Here is a 17,923-nt window from a genome sequence, read left to right as displayed (position 1 = left end):
TTCTGTCAGAGAGCCTTTATCTAGAAATAACCCCTGTGCATGCTGTCTTTGAGTATGCCATGTGCTGTCCAGCAGATTTTAGTCCTTGTTACATGGGACAGACAAAAATGCCATGGCTTAACATCAAAGAGCACAGGCACCGTATTTTTCATAAGGTCAAACAATTATTAATCATGCTTTTAAGCTGTATCTATATTCAGGACAAATTCTTTTGTTTACTGCTCTTTTTTTGACAGCATTCATGCGGAAGCAAGGGAAAAGGATGGACATATTTGTGATGAAAAGGGGGGGTGGGGGGTAGTCTAATCTAAATCGTTCTGTTGGCCACAATCCCTTCCCCCCCTCCAGCATTTTCCAAAGAGGACTCTAGCTCCTCTTCCCATGTTTGGTCATTTCATTGGCTCCTCCACAGAGTTGCCATTCTCTGCCCATATCAACCCCGATGCTACGCAGCATGTGCTGGGTGTCCACAGGGGGTACCACGACCCTGCCTACCAGCCAGAACATCACACAGGCACACTGCGCTAATGGAGGTGGGTTGCTGTGCTTCAGTCTCTAGCTCACATAATGAGATTAGCATTTGAATAGTGCTGATCAAGTTACCAGTAGCACTGAACCCTGGGTCCATCAGATGCAAATGAATCACTATAAATTTTGCTTCTTTCTAAAGGGTTCTTTATATGCATGACCAACACAGAAAGAACTGCAGTGGGTATAGCCAAAGAAGTCAGTCTCTCACCATGACCCAGAATTTTTGAGAGTGGAGAAACCATAGGAGCATCTTCTCTTAGATAAAACTTTCTGGTTGTTTTTTTTTTTTAATAAAAAAGAGCATTTTCTTCCCCTTTTAGATGCCTCTTTTTCTCCCAGCGCTGCGGAAGCATCAGAACACATTCTGATATAAGGGGAAACTTCAGGGACAAACCCCTTCAGAATACCTTCATGTAGGTCTTAATTCTACCTACTCTTAATTATCTGAGCAGCTTCTGTAAGTCCTGCCAGCCTCCTTGCATAAAGGGCATAACCTTTCCTGGTGGCAGGATGAAGGTGAAATAAGTAGTCTATGCCACCGCCAACTGCATTGATTCAGTATCTCCAAAGCACTTGCAATATTCTGGAGCATCTTAGTATTCTCACCTCCACAGTCTCCCTGGGGGAAGATACATCCCACTTTGGAAGAATCATCTTTAGGGTACTGACTTGCATGATTAAACGTAAACTGCCTAATCCCTTCTGTATCTCAATGGCTGCTCTATTATAGGGGAGTTTTCTCCCACCTTTGTGCTGCAGGCAGAAACCCTGAGGGGAGGGGAAGGAAGAACAGTCAATTTGTGAAAATTAAATCTGCAGATGTCAGCAGGTGAGCTTTGGTACACACCGTTACCAGAAATCACAGGGAGAAAAGATGTCACAAGAGCTTGTCACTCTTACTAACACAAAGTTTTAACACATTCACAACAATGCAAACGATACAACCAAGGTATCTCAACTGCAGACATCTTACAGTTTTTAATAGCATACTGCAAACAAGCTTGTTCTTGTGATAACTCCAGTTGACCTCTACATGCAATTGGCTCCAGCTGCTTTCATTTCTCTGGACAAACTTGACAAAGAAACTAAGACCATGTCAGCTCTCCAGACAGCCTGACTGAAGTATGTAAAATAAGCGACCACTGTGATGAACACTCAAACTCATTCACTTCCTGATACAAAACCTTGGAGGGCTTTAATTGCACTCTAGCAAATTCTACACATCCTATGCCAGAACACACAGAAATTGCTACGTGGGTCAAGATTTGCAACTGGGAGTGACTTTCTGAAGTCAGCATTAGCAGAGCTCCATTTATTATTCCTAATGTTATTATGGGCCAGCTCATAGTCACTTCCAACAATACTACTACAAAGTGTTTGTTAGCAAGTTTACACCTAATAGTATTCATGCATCCTGTGCTCATTCAAGAGCAACTTCTGATGCCATCTTCATTTATGCTAGCTCTTAACTGATCTTCTCATCATAAGGCTGCTTGAGACACTCATTTGGGTTTTTATTTTACACGTTACATTTACTTTGAGGTGCAGGAAAGGAAAATACATGCACACAAGCATTAACTTGAATGAGCAAAATATTAGAACTCTTCACCACCTTCCCTGAGAAGAGGCCTTCACATCTCATCACTCCGCCCACTCCCTGTTACAGGAAAGGTGTGAGGAAGTACACCACATTTGTAATGTCAATCAGTTCCTTTTCCTCTGGAGCCTAAACAGGTACAACTAATCGCAGGCACAGAGCACAAGAATTACTCCATATCCCAGTTACTTGTATAATAAAGCTGAATTAAATCAGTAATTACAGTGAACCTCCAAATGTTTTTTAGGAAGCCAGTGGCACCTGCCCATTTTGCTAATGAAAAAAGGGGCTCCGAGCCCACCTTGCTATGAGCCACCCACTGCCCAGGCTACAGACAGCAGCACAAACCCCACTTTAACACCCATGGCAATAGCCCAAGTCATTTTTGAATGCAACAGGCAGGCTGCAGCCCTTCCATACCGGGAATGGGCCAGGCTCTCCACTGCACCACACACAAAGACCCCACCTCTGAGGAAAAACCAAAGCATGCTGCCCTCGCTGCCCCTGCTTCCCTGAGCTGTGAGCACAGCAGTGCATCTCCCTGCTGCTGCCTTCCCTGGCAGGGACCTGCTTATCCAGCCTGGCTTTGGGCTAGTAGCGCCCCTAAACAGCTCCAGGTGCCCTGGGCCAAGGGGACACACTGGGAATTCCCTCAGAAAGCAGAAACTCACCCTGGGAGATTTAAGTGCTGACCCAAAGGTGCTCAAAAGGTCACGCTACCAGTGGAAAGATGTGGGTGCAGCCATATATGCAGCCCCGCAGAGCAGATGCCCACCTGTTCCCCCCCACCCCCAGACCACCCTGCAAGGCTCGGTCTGCTGCCATGGCCCAGCTCCTGGGTGACCAGCCCCAGTACCCTTTCCCTCAGGGTCATGGCTGCCCCTTAAGAGGCTGGGGTCTTAATGTGAACAACCTGCTCCTGGGCGCTGGGCACGCCCCCTCACACACCCAGGCTCCCAGGGCCAGGCCCCCTCACATCACGGTCCCGCCTCGGAGCCAACCCACCTCACAGCATGGCCCGCGTCAGGGCTGGGCCTCCCTCAGGACACCTCCTCAGCGCTGAGGCGGCCGGGCCGGGTCTTCCTCAGGGCTGAGCCTGCCTGAGGGCCGGGCCCTCCTTAGGGCTGAGTGTTCCTCAGGGCCCTTCCCGGAGCTGAGCGTTCCTCAGGGGTGTGCGTTCCTCAGGACTGAGCCTGCCTCAGGGCCGGGCCCTCCTCAGGTCCTAGCCGCTTCAAGGCTGAGTGTTCCTCAGGGCCGGGCCCTCCTTGGGGCCAAGTGCTCCTCAGGGCTGAGTGTTCCTCAGTGCCCTTCCTCGAGCTGAACTCTCCTCAGGGTTGGGTGTTCCTCAGGACTGCGCCTTCCTCGAGCTGAGCCCACCTCAGGGCTGAGTGTTACTCAGCGCCTTTCCTTGAGCTGAGCTCTCCTCAGGGCCGTGTTCCTCACTGCCCTTCCCTGAGCTGAGCCCACATCAGGGCCGAGTGTTCCTCAGCACCCTTCCTCAAGCTGACCCCTCCTCAGGGTTGAGCGTTCCTCAGTGCCCTTCCTTGAGCTGAGCCCTCCTCAGGGCTGAGCCTGCCCGCCTCAGGGTCGGGCCCTCCTCAGAGCTGCATTCCTCAGCACCCTTCCCCAAGCTGAGCTCTCCTCAGGGCTAAGCGTTCCTCAGAGCCCTTCCTCACGCAGTTCCCGCCTCAGCGCCCTTTCCCGATCTGAGCTCGCCTCAGGGCCGTTCCCGCCTCAGGGCCTAGCGTTCCTCAGCGCTCTTCCCGCCTCAGGGGCCGCGGCCTCAGCACGCGGCCGGTCCGGGCCCTGCAGCGCCTCCCCCGAGCGGGAAGGGAGCGGGCGCAGCGCGGCCCCGCTGGGTAACTGCCCCCCAGAGACGGGACTGACAGTCCGAGCGCACATCCCCGAGGGACAGGCATGTAGAAAGGGAAAGAGGTTCGGCCGGGCCCCAGCCCGCGGTAAGGCTCCTTGGGCAGCACGGGGGGAGGCTCCTGTGCCTCAGCTCCTCAGCAGGGGAGTTTTATGAATAAAAAGCGTCATGTAAGAGGGATAAGAAGCTGAAGAACAAATCAGATTTCTCCCTGAGGAAGGTCACAATGTAACAAACAGTACACAAACATGCAGAATGATGTAGTATACAAACTAGAACTTGGCACACAGCAAAAGACTTGCAACAGACACGAAGTCTAAGGTCTTTTATTACATTTTATAGATTAAATATATCTTCAGTAGAGTCTCTTTTTTAAAACACACAAGGAAAAAAATACATTCTTCATGTACATAAGAAATACTGACCACGTAGCAGGGACCACGTACAGTGCAAAGTATGAACACAGCTACACAGACATCACCACCATGGATGATTATCAGGCTTTTTCTACAGTAAAATTAGAACATGTTAACATTTCTGCTTCCAAAGAGAAATCCATACCCTTCCCTTCCATGGCATTTTGTAGGATTGTGCAGGAAAGGGTTCGTTTTTTTTCTTTTTAAAGGTACTATAAAATCCTTGCATTGCATGAAAAGTTATTGAACTCCACAAGCTTTACCTCTTTCACATTCAGAATCATAGTACAATTTTTATTGTGATTGCAGCCCAACTCCAAAAATCCAGGGAAAAACAGAAATACATATAACCTGGTGCAGAGAAAGGAATGAATCAGACTGATTGTTGCAATGTCCAGGAGACATGTACCCCTATCTACACACACATACACAAAAGATGGAAGATAGCAAGGTGTGACTGAGCATCTCCTATTTATTACAAGTTTGGAGAGAGGGCACAGGGTTGCATTTTTCACTTCGGCAGCAAATTTCTAGTGTCTCTCAGTATGGAATGTCATTCTGGTAGTACTGGATCATGTCATATGTCCTACTCCTAAAGAAGAAAAGCAAAGCCAGAGGTAAGTAAAAGTTTTAAAAAAACACTTCACCCATTGTCACAGAAACAAAGATTCCACAGAAACGAAACAGGTTAAGGAAATCAGCCACCAATCAAAACTAGCCCTACACACTTTGAAGGCATTGTGAAAGCCCAGTTGCTGTTATGAATAGCACAACATCCTGCTCTTGTTCAAACTACACACACACACACGTGAAAAAAAAAAAAAAAGTATTTCCATGCTTCTCAGTGTGGCATCAGCAACAGCAGCTTGGATCCTATGTTTGGATTAAGACAGAAGCACCTCCCATTGCATTGGCAGTTTGTTTTAAGGAGATGGAAACACATAATGAACAAAGCAAGATCATCAGGACTGCACGAAGACAAGATTATATAGAAATAAAAGTAATCTTAATTAAGGAGAATGCTACTAATAAAAATAAAAATGCAGAGGAAATAACAGCATTAATAGCAGCATCTCTGATGAGCGGCTGAACAAACAAATCTAAGCCTTGTCACAGGTAACTCAATTACCCATGGGCAGCGCTTACTCAGTAACTATGCCACAGGTAGAGAATCTCAAGCTTGTCAGAACTAAGCTGGCTCTGGGCATTCACACAGCAGTGTGACTGCCTTCGCAACCCCCAATATTAATCTAAGATTTTGAGCAGATGCACCCCAGCAGACACCAGAAAACCCAATTCAGTTCTAGTATGGCTATATCTGAGCCTTAATGGTCTCAAGCTGACCCCACATGGAACTACACAAGAGTTCATATTAGACTCTCCAATATACCCCACAAAGTCTGTATTATACAGGATAATAATAAAACATGCACTTAAGATGTTTAAGGATTAAAAAACTTATTGTATTTAAAGTACTGAATGTAATAAAATTACATTTTACATGTTACTTCCTTTCAAAAGTTTTGTACAAGATACCAAACTATTTGTGTACTTGAAGAGAAAAAACCTATAGTTGATTTGCTAGCTGGTGATTAAGTTCATTTCTGAATTGCTAATTATCTGATAGAACTGATTATTCCATTCAGTGTACTGAATAGTAGATGACAAACAAACACAGCCCAGCTACAAAGACATTCAAAAACCACACTGCCAGTGTTCTCTACTTAAGGCATTTTCCCCAGCAAGTATTATACCCAAGTAACATACAGTTTAGCAAAATGATTAATATGTTAATGTAGCATGAAGTCATGAAGAAAAAAAAAAATAGGAAGATTAGAACTCATTTCTAGAGAAGAAACAAAAATACTTTCACACAGAAGAGCAGGTTTGAATTTCAGGAGGATATTCAGGCAACTTAATGCCTACAAGCAATTATAAAAAAATTGCTTTTGAATGTCGTCGTAGTCCTGTTTCGGCTTCATTTTTACTCAGACCAATGGACCGTACATATTGTTTTTTAAGAAACCTTCTCCTTACAAAGTAAAAGGGAACAAGCTTCAAGATCAATCTCTCTTCATTCTGACCAGAAGGCATGCTGTTCCTAGTGCCATTCAATACCGTGCTTTACTATCTATCCCCTTATTTGTAGAGGTGACCCTACCTGATATAAAAAAGGTATCACAACTAGGCATATAACCCTAATAGTACAGTTGGCTACGCTCTAACACAGGAGACAAAATGCTTAACTTTTGGGTGAAATTAAACCTTGACAGAAAATTTAGACTAGCCACTCCTGCTGTTTGATCAGCCTGGGCCTAAACCTTCATTCCCAGTGTAAAAGGGAGGAGATGCAGCATGTTCAGAAGCAAAGCTGCCATCCTGCATTATTTAAGTAACAGCAGCTCAAAAATGTTTGGTATCTGACTAACAAAACTCTAGTTTTTAGCTCTGCTCAAAGCTCCATGGCTTTCCTTCAGCCATAGGGAGAAGACATGCACAAATGTCAAACCTGTTGCTGAGGAAACAGTTCTGGATGATCTTGATAATAAAAGTTGCAGCCTCCCGTTCAGTCATGTTGGGGCTGAACCTGTGTCTAATATGCAGAAAATCACAAAAAGCAAGAGTAAAATTAGTGAGGTTTCCTTCGAGCATGATACAAATGTGTCTTTGCACAAGCTCAGCCAGGTATTGATTTCAGTTGCTGCAAGTACATATTTCTTGCGAGACTACCTCATACCAATTACATAATGTTTTAATAAGCACTTGCTGTTAGTCTTATAGTGGTAACAGAGGCTCAGTCCAGTGGTAACTCTAGGGACAGCAGATCCCTCTTTCTAGGCAGCTGTTGCTTTTAAAGTATCTTTGTACCTCGTAGGACCCTTGAGCTTCAGCCCACTAAACGTCATGAATCTGTGCTTATCCTTCAGAAATTGTAGGAAGTTATATGCAGGAAATGCTGAGCTAACTCTGAAGGCATAAGCCTGAAAGGCTGTTTAAAGTGCGACACTAGAATCTGTATTTGCCTGAGATGTTGGGTGTTACCACACAGTCCTATTCAGTACTGCATTATCTGTAGAACAAATTCTAAGATGCTGTTCTTCAGAGTCCAATACCATTTCAGAGGACAGATTATGCAACACATTACTTCAATTAAAACAGACTTTTCCTTTTCAGTCTTATTTTACCAGTCCTACAAACTTAAAAGATAATCCACATACTTGCACAGTCATTAAACTTGAACTTAATTCTATGAGAAGGCCTCTGACCTACTGTCTGAGATATTCCATAAACAGAATTTACCATTTTTACAATATTAAGACATTTGAGTAGCACGACACCTATACTCACAGCACAAGTTGTGGCAATATACATTCTGTGAAGAACATATGAACATTTTCCAGTTCATACATATGCTGACTTACTTCAACAGCTTGATTGTCTGCCCTCGGAAACAGGGCAGCCCTGTATCCAACATTAATGTAACCAGTGACACAACAGCATCCATGTAAGGCCTAGAGAAAGAGGGCAAAAAGGTTACAGCACTCAAACTTCTGCAGCCTTAGTAGGTAAATCAGGCAAGCTGAGGAGTTAAACAGGCTGGATCACACCTTCTTCTGTAACAAAATCAGCACATACTACTCTCTTACATGTGCTGGTGGAACTACACCATTGCTAGCAATCTGTCACTTCAACTAAATTTCAGTCTTTATGTTAGACTACCAGATACTCAGAATGTTGCAAGATGAACAGTCTCAAGGAGGATTATACAAAGCAATGCATCAGTAAAAAACATTTCTCTAATCTCCTACTTGGGTGACATTCTTGCCTTGACACAAAACTTTCTCCAGACTGCTCCTCCTCAAGGAACCAAACTGGTCTTGACTCCAAGAGAGCCCCTTCTGGGGCTACTAGCTGACGAAACTTTGATTCTGTAAGATAACATCACTAATACTTTATAGTTGTGATAGAATGAGCTTTTACTTAAGACTGTTTTACTGTCCACTCCCTACCCACATACAACATCCTCTTCATATAGATTTACTGGTGCTCCTGCATATTAAAGCACTTGGTATGGAACAAGGTAAAGTTGCAGATCTTTACTGTGACTGGGCGGCAATCACAGCTGAAGAGCTGAGCTACCAAAATCCCCTGCATATTTTAGAACAGAAAATTGTAGCACTTTTTTACATTTCCTAATTAACTCTAGCTGAAATGGTGACTTCTGATTCTCCTGTAGTTTCTTACTGCAAAGTTTTAACAACATAATCATGTGAGGAAATGTGTGTAACATCACATTTATAAATTGAATATAATATATACAATTTTCAGATATAACATAAGAACAGACACACACCCACCCCCAAAGTTAGCCTGTAAAACTGCAGGATTACTAAGTTGTTTCAAAGTTTGCAAGATGTACTAGGGACAGTCTGAGAGGCTCAGACCCCCTACAGACAAATGTTTACTGTTACTAATCATCTGGTTTGGGGCATGCAAGCATTTCCACTTTTGAGCAGTTAAGAACACCTTACCTGACTGCCAGATAGCCTCTGACACACATCTCCATAAACCATTTGAATGGCGTTGCCTCCATTTTGCCTCCCATTATCATCACCATCTCATCAGTTAGCTTAATGTCAGGCTCCCAGCCCAGATTTCCACCAGGTGAGCTTTCAAACATGAATCCAAAATCTGTGCACAAAAGATAATCTGCCTCAAACTCTGTCGGTTAACTGTGTGCTGTCAAAGCTGACAGAAGAAAGGAGAGGTAGATTTCATGTATTAATACCTACTTTTCCTACCAACATTTCAACTTCAACTGGGAAAAAGCTTTGGTGAAGCAGAACACAAACAAAAGAATCATCACCATGCCATTAGACTAGATGTAGGAATGACAACGTTAAATAAACTCCTTGCTGGAACATCTGTGCAGTTCCAGAAAAACAAAACTAAAGCAGAGGTTACAGCCTCACACAATTATATACATTTACTTCTCAAATTTAATTCATACCCATACAGTGGTGAAAGACACCTAAAGATACATTTATATATTTATACATATATATACACACACACATGCATGCTTAAGTATGTATACATGCATAATCCATACATATGTGTGTATATACTTTCCTGGAGCTGATAAAACTTTGCAAAGCTGATTTTTCACAGAAGCAGATAAACACAAATATACACACAATACTGCTGGCATGAAGAAATCCCAGGTATTATTTACAAACTGTGAAATCAGTATATAGATCGGTCTCAAAAGGGAAATGCGTTATTGTCTTCTATGAGCAATACTTCACAGCAGAAGGAAAAGGTAACTGCTGAAATTTGAATGTGGATGTGACTGACCGATATGAATGATGTGTCCCTTTTTGTCCAGCATGATGTTGCCATTATGCCTGTCTTTAATCTGGAGCAGAAACAGGAGAAGACTATACGCAGCCATACTGCGGATGAAATTATAGCGAGCCTGTACAAACAAGAAGTTAAAGCAAATCAGAAGAACATAGAGAATTTAGTAACTCCATCCCAGGAGCAGATAGAGCTGAACAAAGGGGGTTTTTTTCCTTCTTTTTTTCCATTCACAATTAGTTTGAAGCAATGTTCAATAATATTCTCCATACATCTACAGCTACAGTAACTTCTTTAACTAACCCGCTTATAGCTAAAAATGGATTATGAGCATCAGAAACCAGATAGAGCATTATGGTAGTCATTATCCAATTATTTGTCATAATTTCTTATAGCTAGAATGTTTCACAGTTGAGATTTTGCTGTGCTTGCCAACTGATATTTTACCTTCTGGAATGCAAGGGTAGACTCATCTCCATATTGCCTTGTAAAGTAATCATACATCCCAAAGTCTGTCTGCCTGCCCAGCTGGTCACGGGATGTGCAGTCAGGAATGCATTCAATAACACCGCACTGAAGGGGAAGAAGAGAAACAGGTCTGTAAAGCACGCTCCAAAAATGTATTTTGTTCATGGCTCTTGGCAGTCATACAGGTCCTCTGGGAAATGTGGGGAAGCCTACAGATCACCAACTACAGAATTTCTAGTTTATTCATAAAAAAAACCCACATCCAGTTTTTTAGGATTTCCATGCAACGTAAGACAAGCTCTGTGACTTTCCACTGACTTGCACCACATAGTCCCAAAAATCAAACAATAAACATGAATAACCACAAGCAGCAAAATTTCAGAGCCAAAAGCTTTAGAAAAGCAGGAAGCAGGAGAGGAAAAACTCTTTTTTGTTGCTGGTACTCCAAATATTTGGTAAGTGATGTGGGCTGTATTTCCTTGCAGTATGGAATTTTTATGCGTGCTGGAAGAGAAAGTAGTTTTTAATTAGGACCTATTTTCTACAGCAGTACAGTTAATTGCCCACTTACCCCAGGAGCTGTGGCCACAACTCTGTATGGAAACACAAAGAGATCCAGGCCTACTAGCTGAAATATGTTCTTGAAGAGATCGATGATTTGTAAAGCTAACATGTCCTGTTGCACAAGAAAAAAATTGCACAAGCATTACAGAGGTTACAGATGAGAAGTTAGATTACAAAAATGCTCTGAAGAACTCTGAAGTGAACATTAAGCTACCCCAGCAGGTCTGCAGATGTGTGCGTGTGCATGCACTGTGGCTCTGGGGGAAATCAGAAAGGGAAAAGGTTTAAGTGGGTAGCAAGCAACACTGGAGATTTAACTGCTGACCTAAGAACAACAAACTTTTCCATCACTCTTTGGTAAAAAGGGCTCCTAATAACTCCAGGGATAACAGCTAGCATTCTCTCTTAATCAAAAACAATCAAGCTTCAATATTCAGGATACCGCCTTGGAAACAACTGCTATGGTGTCAATAGTTCAACCAGAACAAACTCTGAAAAAGAATTTTAAGTTGTGGTAAAGTGTCTTCAAAGAATGGCCTTTGTTTCCAAACCAGAACTACTCTAGTGTACACCACAGTTCTCTCCCTCAGTCCCTAAACAATGGAGATTCTCAAAATTCCAAAGAAAAATACAGAACTATGCTAGAATTATTTTCTCTTACTTATTGTCACCTAGAAATGTGTCTTCTGTAACTGCAAAGCCCGATTAGCTTTGTACCTGTCTGCAATCATCGCCCACTTTAAAGATAGCTGCCTGCCAACAGATTTTCTTACTGTCCACCCCTTCTTCCGCACTTTCATCTATGGAATCAGAACGACAACGCAGACCTGCAAGAAGAGTACAACGCAACACCCAGACACAGACTTCAATTAGTAACTTTCTATCATGACAAGCCCTCTGCACTCAAACCCACGTTTCACTTCATGTGCACTACAAGTATTTCTGCCTTGCAAGGTGAATACCATAAGATTATTAAGACAGGTTCCCTTTGTCTAAGGGAACTGAAATATATCAAAGTAGTGTTCATGATTTACCTGATAAATGCCTGAATTGCATTAAGCTAGTCAGCTAGTGCATCCCACAAAATTTATTATGAGAAAAAGCTGCCAAAACCTGGAGGTTGCTACAATCTAAAAAACAGGGAAAGGCAATCAATCTATATGTTAGTCTAAAATAACTGTTAAAATTTCTTCAGGATACCTATGTAGCGTGCTTCCTGGGATTTAAAAAAAATTGCAAAAAAATAATTTAACTTTTCATAAATTTCTTCTCTTGTCCTTTGATCCAGTTTCATTTCTGAGCCGAATCATTGCAAATAAAATTCAACATGGAAATAAATTTGTTGCAGCAGTACACGTCACTAAAAGTGGGCAATTTTAAAGGGATTGCTGACTCTTAATAAGTAATGTCAATGATTAAGACACAATTACTAACCTTCTTTTTCAAGCTCGCTAACTCCACATCGTTTCACTTTAAATTTGGCCAGGTAGGGTGCTTTTGCTGCACTAAATTGTAATAAAAACAAGATGATGATGAGTGCAAACTAGCCAAAAAGGACTTTCTAGAAAAATTTCTAAATATAATGAATTAACTTAATGGGAGAATATAACAAGAAGATGGTACCTCTGCATAGGAGTTCCTGATTTGTAATCAATGTCCAGAACAATAGCTTCAGGATTGCTGGGCAAGTAACAGCCTGCAAAATGGAGCAGACAGCTGAGAACAAATCCACTGGCTACTGCAACAATGCAAGCTGCAGAATAACTACTGTCAGTGCCTGTAACTTCAGTACATAGTTCTGAATTAAATAAAATGTTAAGAGATAATCTGGAGATTACAGTCTGTGACCCATGAAGGATGCAGTATCCTTTGCATTAGTTTCTGGCAGTCGCTCACTAACAGAATACAGTTTTGAACTCATACTGCAGAATCACTACCACAGAAATGGGCAGATAGGACTTTTCTCTTGCAATAGTCCCTAATAAGACGTGGCAGCATGTCCCAGTGCACTAGGGAGGGCCCTTAGCAACCAACACGTGGTAGGAGAATTGAGACCTGCTAGAGATCAGGAAAAGCTTTCAAACAACTCCATTTTAAACAGAGGACTCAGATTGGGAAAACATGTTCAAGATTTGAAAGGACCTTCAGACAATGATGTTTCAAGGGAATGCCTGATGGGAGAAAAACGAGAATGAAAGGAACTGGACATGCTTCATTCTTGAGATAGCATAACTTCTTAGAAGCACCTCATCTTTTTAAAAAAGGCAGTCCAAAGAAAAAGAGCTTATTGATCTTTCCTCTTCAGACATCCATTTCTACTTTTATCCATGATGTGTGTTATCTAACTTGCTCTTCAGCAAGTTTGATGCACCATATAGGAATTATGGGGTGGGTAAAAATACTTGAATTGTTTCAGGACAGAAACAATCCAACTGTAACAGAAGAACAGCCACTAGCACCAACACTGAGAGCTTCAACTTGCAGAGATTTCAAGATCTGCTTGCAGAAAATACAGTATTCATGTTAAATGCAAAAAGCCCACTGTATTATAAGATTAAATCACTTCTTACCAGGCTGCACTTTCACCTCAGATAGAGCGCTCAAACAAGCTTTTTTTCTTTCATCTCCTTTAGGAAATGGCCTAGAAAGGAGAATGATATTTTATTTATCTGTATACTATACATTATTCTATGTACTAGGCTCAGATTTATTTCAAACTTATACAAACTTCAGTAAAAATGTTTCTTCTTGTAATGACAGAGATCTCTTACTGCACCACTTCCAGAACTTACAGGCTCAATACCTAAGAACATTTTCTGTTTTAATGAAGGTTACAGTTCTTGCTTCGTAGATTTAACATTGATTTGACATACAGGTTGTTGAAACCAAGCAGCATAAGAGACGTGAATGAAATATATGAAGGCTCTTCCTTACACAGAAATTTGAGTATAATCATACCTTTGTAAGCTCCGCTATAGTTACACCAATACATTTTTCCCTTGCAGAACTTATTGTAGAATAAGTTGCTAACTAGAAAAGGCTGATACAGTGAAATGCCTATGCAATTACACGCCTAATTTGTTCACATACTTAGCATGACACAGGTGTCAACTGAATAATTGGTAACATGGTTAATGATTAGTACATACAATTACCCAATTTTCCCAGGCACTTGTGCTAACCACCTATGGAAGTCAGTCACACAATTGTACGCTCACCTGGTATAGCAGCATGCAACTGAAAAGTATTACTTATGTTCTAGTTTTAAGCTGTACAGCAGATTACTGAATCAAGACAGTAACACTTAAGATAATGAAATCATCAGAGATGATACATTCATTCATTTATGCCATCTACAACGCAAACAGCATCTCCTCTATGTTGTCTTTACCTTGGAGACTCACAAAAACCAGATTAATTTGAAGGCTGAGGTGCAAAATGCAGCACTTGCAAAGCACGATTATCATCATTATTCATTATGACTTCATACTAACAAACAGTGGATTGATTTCATTCTAAATATCAAAATATTCAGATCCCAAGCGCCCCTTTTAACTCGGCCTACCGGGTGAAAACACCTTAACATACACATAGAAGGCACCTAACATTTGATCATTTCTGTGACGTAAGTGTCCTTTAGCCTGACACCCTTATTACACTGGTGGTTTGCAAAGCTTCATTTCAAAGGAGGAATGTTCTAGAAAATACATTTTATATGACTTTCAAATACTTTCATACACCAGGAGTTTTTAAAAATATGTGACGAAAACGACACTTACAGACTTAAGACTTTGTGTGCTGAGCTGCTGCCACCCACTGGCAAACTTTAAAAAGTTAAATTACGTTTCTTACTGCAGTCTTTACAGTCAACAGTGAGAATCTTTCTATGAGCAGGACTTTCAGTTGTAAGAGATTAATGTTAATCCAATGTTTATGACATCAAATCTTTCTCCATAACAACAATTTAGGAACGAAGGAAAAAGACTTAAACGTGCAAAAAGAACAACAGTCTTTGTATTACACCGCACAATGAAATTTCTTTGAGAAAAGGAAAAGACAATTTAATGGTGTTTCAGCAGAAGGTATTTATCTATATGCTTGAGGTTCTCTGGTGGCTTTTTGGCTTTGTTTTTAAACTCCACACAAAATGTTGATATTTTTTGATAATAAAGTAATAATATGCAAAAAAAAGACAGTCAATCCGGTAGACCTAAAGAGAAGTTATGTTTTTCCTGCCTGAATCAACCTCTGCTTGCTCCTGACAGCAATTCCAAAAAGCCAAATTAATGATGCAGATGACAACTAGACTGATGGGATTTCAACTCTGACAAGAGCACCAACTGCTTTACCAATCCCATTCCTGCATCAGCGCACTTTTCTATGGAACCTCATTCCACTATTACCAACCACAATGTATTTGATAAAATCAGATTGAAAATTAAAGTTCAAGTTTAGAATCATCTGTTTCCAAAGTAAAAAGTTATAGCTGTTTCAGATGGACTGCTAGCTCAAAGCACGAGCACTGAGATCACAGCAGATATGAACTATCCCTGAAAGTCAAACTAAAATGAGCCTTTGCATCCTACTACAACTCATACATTACATTTACAAAAAAAAAAAATCAGGTTTGTTTCATCTAAGTAATTAATTCTTTTTTTTCTTGAAAACACTATCCCAATACCCCTAAAGGCAACTTATCCTCTTAATCAGGACACTGGTAATTAAACAACAGTGACCCCCAAAACAGCACAAGTTCTGAAGGACGATACTTACTTGATAATGGCTGAAACATTAGTGATTTTATTAAAGAAATCAAATTCACGTTGGTAGAACTCCTTGGCTGGGCCAGACAATGAGCCAGTTATTTCCTCTACTAGCTGCTCTAGAAGTTCCCCGATGTCAGCTGCATATGAAAAAGGAATCATCTGTGTCAGAAGCTTATTTCAGAAAGCTAAATTATAAGGGTGATAGAAGTAACACCTTGGGATAGTATTCAAAAAAGGTACCAAAGCAAACATTGCTGCATCAATTCTGATGGACTCTTACCAGGTAGCACTTCCACAGAATGGGCCCTATCTCTACAAATGAAAGAGAAGTTCCTAGCTAAAAGGATTCCTCCTGCCAAGGGAGAATCATGAAGGAGACTTAGTCTGAACTGAGACAAGGAAAGGAGTCAAGCTAGATTATATTTTAAAGCACTCACGATCTTTTTGATGTCCTTCTTCATCCAGGTAGATATTAGTTTTCATGTTCCAGATGAACTGGTGAGCCAAGAGCTGGGATTTGGCGGCTGCCCACAGGATGTATTCTCTAACATAACCCATCTGCAACCATATCCAGTCCAGTAAGGATCAAAGATCATTATAACTCTAGCAGACTAAATATTACTCTTCTAACAGCTACTCTTCAACCCCCCAAAACATTTAACAGATTTAAACATGACCTCTGCACTCTTATTCACATTACTAAAAAGACCTCTAAAGAACGACAGTACTATTTTAATAGGCAGTGAATTGACCTAAACTGCTTCCAGCTTCAGTACTGACCTATTCTGTTATTCTAACCAACCTTCTTCCAGCTTCCGTGCCCCCTTCTACCTGTTTTATTTGAACTTCAGATTTCTCTGAGCTTACGGCATCTTCTATTATGTGTACAAAGCAGAGCAGAAAGCACAACTGCAACAGAGACATTGGTCTTGCTTGGCATCACTGAATACTTCTGTAATACCAGAAATCTAGACAGTGTCATATGGACTGCACGTTTTGGCAGCAAGAACTGCAAGTGCTGGCACAGTTCCACAGAAATTCTAGAAAGTAAGAACAAACTTACAAAAGAAGTTGAAATGTACAAGGGAATCCTACTCCTTCCACAAGTTGCATTCCCTTTCCTCTACTTTCAACTATTTCTGCAGTCTGTAGATGTTTCTATGTATGACTGATATTAACAGACAAGATGTCTGATGCTTGTGCTCTGCAACATGCAAAGTTGTCAAAGAATAACTGTATGTGGTCACCTACACTACTGGCTGGGGATGTCTTCACCTGAAAATAACGCACTGACCAGAGTTCACATACCTTGTGGGCAGATAACAATGATCTCACATTAACGAACTCTGAACCTGGTTATCAAGCTTCACTTCTGGCTTCTGCAAAATGAAGCTAAGATCCGATTTCATACACGTGATGGAGCACAAGACACCCCTAGATGTCTTCTCTGGTTAACTCCACAGCAAAATGATTAAGGATAGTGATTCAAATTCATTACTGCTTGTCTCATGCAAACAGACCTTCAAAAGCTTTATTCAAAATCTTTATCTGGGGTTTCCCACAACAAAATCTCTTTCCTGGCAGATGAGCTACATAGCCTCTGGTTTCTCAAGTTTACTTGTTCATAAGAAGGGTATCCAAAGCAAACCAGCCTCTAGAGACAATAATTTTTCTTCTATGTATTAGATACAGGGCAATAATAAGCAGCATTAAGCTTAGATTTTGTCAGGTCTAAACACTGCCTTAATATAAATCTGTTTCGTTCATATGCAGCTTTTCATATCCTCACCTTGTCATACCGAAGTGCCTGCACAATCTGTGGAATGTAGAACAAAATGGCATCCTGAAAGAGAAAAGATGGCAGGGTTTGTATTGTTATTTAGTAGTCAGAAGGGAAGACAGGTCATATGCACAGAGAAAAGCTACTTTCAGTTAGGTAATGAACAAAATACCACTGCCTCTTTATTTTAGAACTATATTTATACCACCTCCTCAAAACAAAGTATTTTTCTGTCCAGTTACTCCCTTCAAAGATGTCATTAATAATCATGTATTTTACAGTCCTAATACAAGTCTGACAAGTGTAAAAAATCCAGCCTTCTGATGCTTTAGAAAACACTTTTCCACTAAGAAAAGTTTTGAAAGGAACAATCTGAGAAGAGCAGTCTGAAGAATTAAGCTGTGTGATTTATGACAAAAAAGTTGTAAGTACCCGAGCCAGTATTACGTGGGACAATCAACTTTAACTTTCCATGCCAATCTAGTCACATTCTGCAATGCGGTGTGCCCTTTCAGCATACATGTCTCCCCATGGTATTAAAATGAACTCTGTGGTCACAATGACTACGGC

At 41.2% G+C, this 17,923-nt stretch overlaps 1 protein-coding gene across 3 annotated transcripts in view; it reads right to left on the bottom strand.

Annotated features, from left to right (window-relative positions):
* Positions 1–4,614: 4,614 nt before the first annotated feature.
* PI4KA (phosphatidylinositol 4-kinase alpha) overlaps positions 4,615–17,923 on the bottom strand; it is a 62,943-nt gene continuing 49,634 nt past the window's right edge. For all 3 annotated transcript variants that reach the window (XM_037375266.1, XM_037375272.1, XM_037375281.1), the window contains exons 42-55: positions 17,363–17,416; positions 16,011–16,131; positions 15,581–15,710; positions 13,378–13,448; positions 12,431–12,503; positions 12,242–12,312; positions 11,525–11,634; positions 10,815–10,919; positions 10,223–10,348; positions 9,773–9,893; positions 8,947–9,106; positions 7,837–7,926; positions 6,924–7,007; positions 4,615–5,006 (exon numbers count right to left, since the gene is read on the bottom strand). In XM_037375266.1, coding sequence (XP_037231163.1) covers positions 4,955–5,006; positions 6,924–7,007; positions 7,837–7,926; positions 8,947–9,106; positions 9,773–9,893; positions 10,223–10,348; positions 10,815–10,919; positions 11,525–11,634; positions 12,242–12,312; positions 12,431–12,503; positions 13,378–13,448; positions 15,581–15,710; positions 16,011–16,131; positions 17,363–17,416 — 1,368 coding nt within the window. In that variant the 3' untranslated portion in view covers positions 4,615–4,954. The remainder of the gene's footprint in view (positions 5,007–6,923; positions 7,008–7,836; positions 7,927–8,946; positions 9,107–9,772; positions 9,894–10,222; positions 10,349–10,814; positions 10,920–11,524; positions 11,635–12,241; positions 12,313–12,430; positions 12,504–13,377; positions 13,449–15,580; positions 15,711–16,010; positions 16,132–17,362; positions 17,417–17,923) is intronic.

Source organism: Falco rusticolus, chromosome 1 (assembly GCF_015220075.1).
Source record: "Falco rusticolus isolate bFalRus1 chromosome 1, bFalRus1.pri, whole genome shotgun sequence".
In the NCBI taxonomy this organism is placed as follows: Eukaryota; Metazoa; Chordata; class Aves; order Falconiformes; family Falconidae; genus Falco; species Falco rusticolus.
This window is presented reverse-complemented; position numbering and strand designations above follow the sequence as displayed.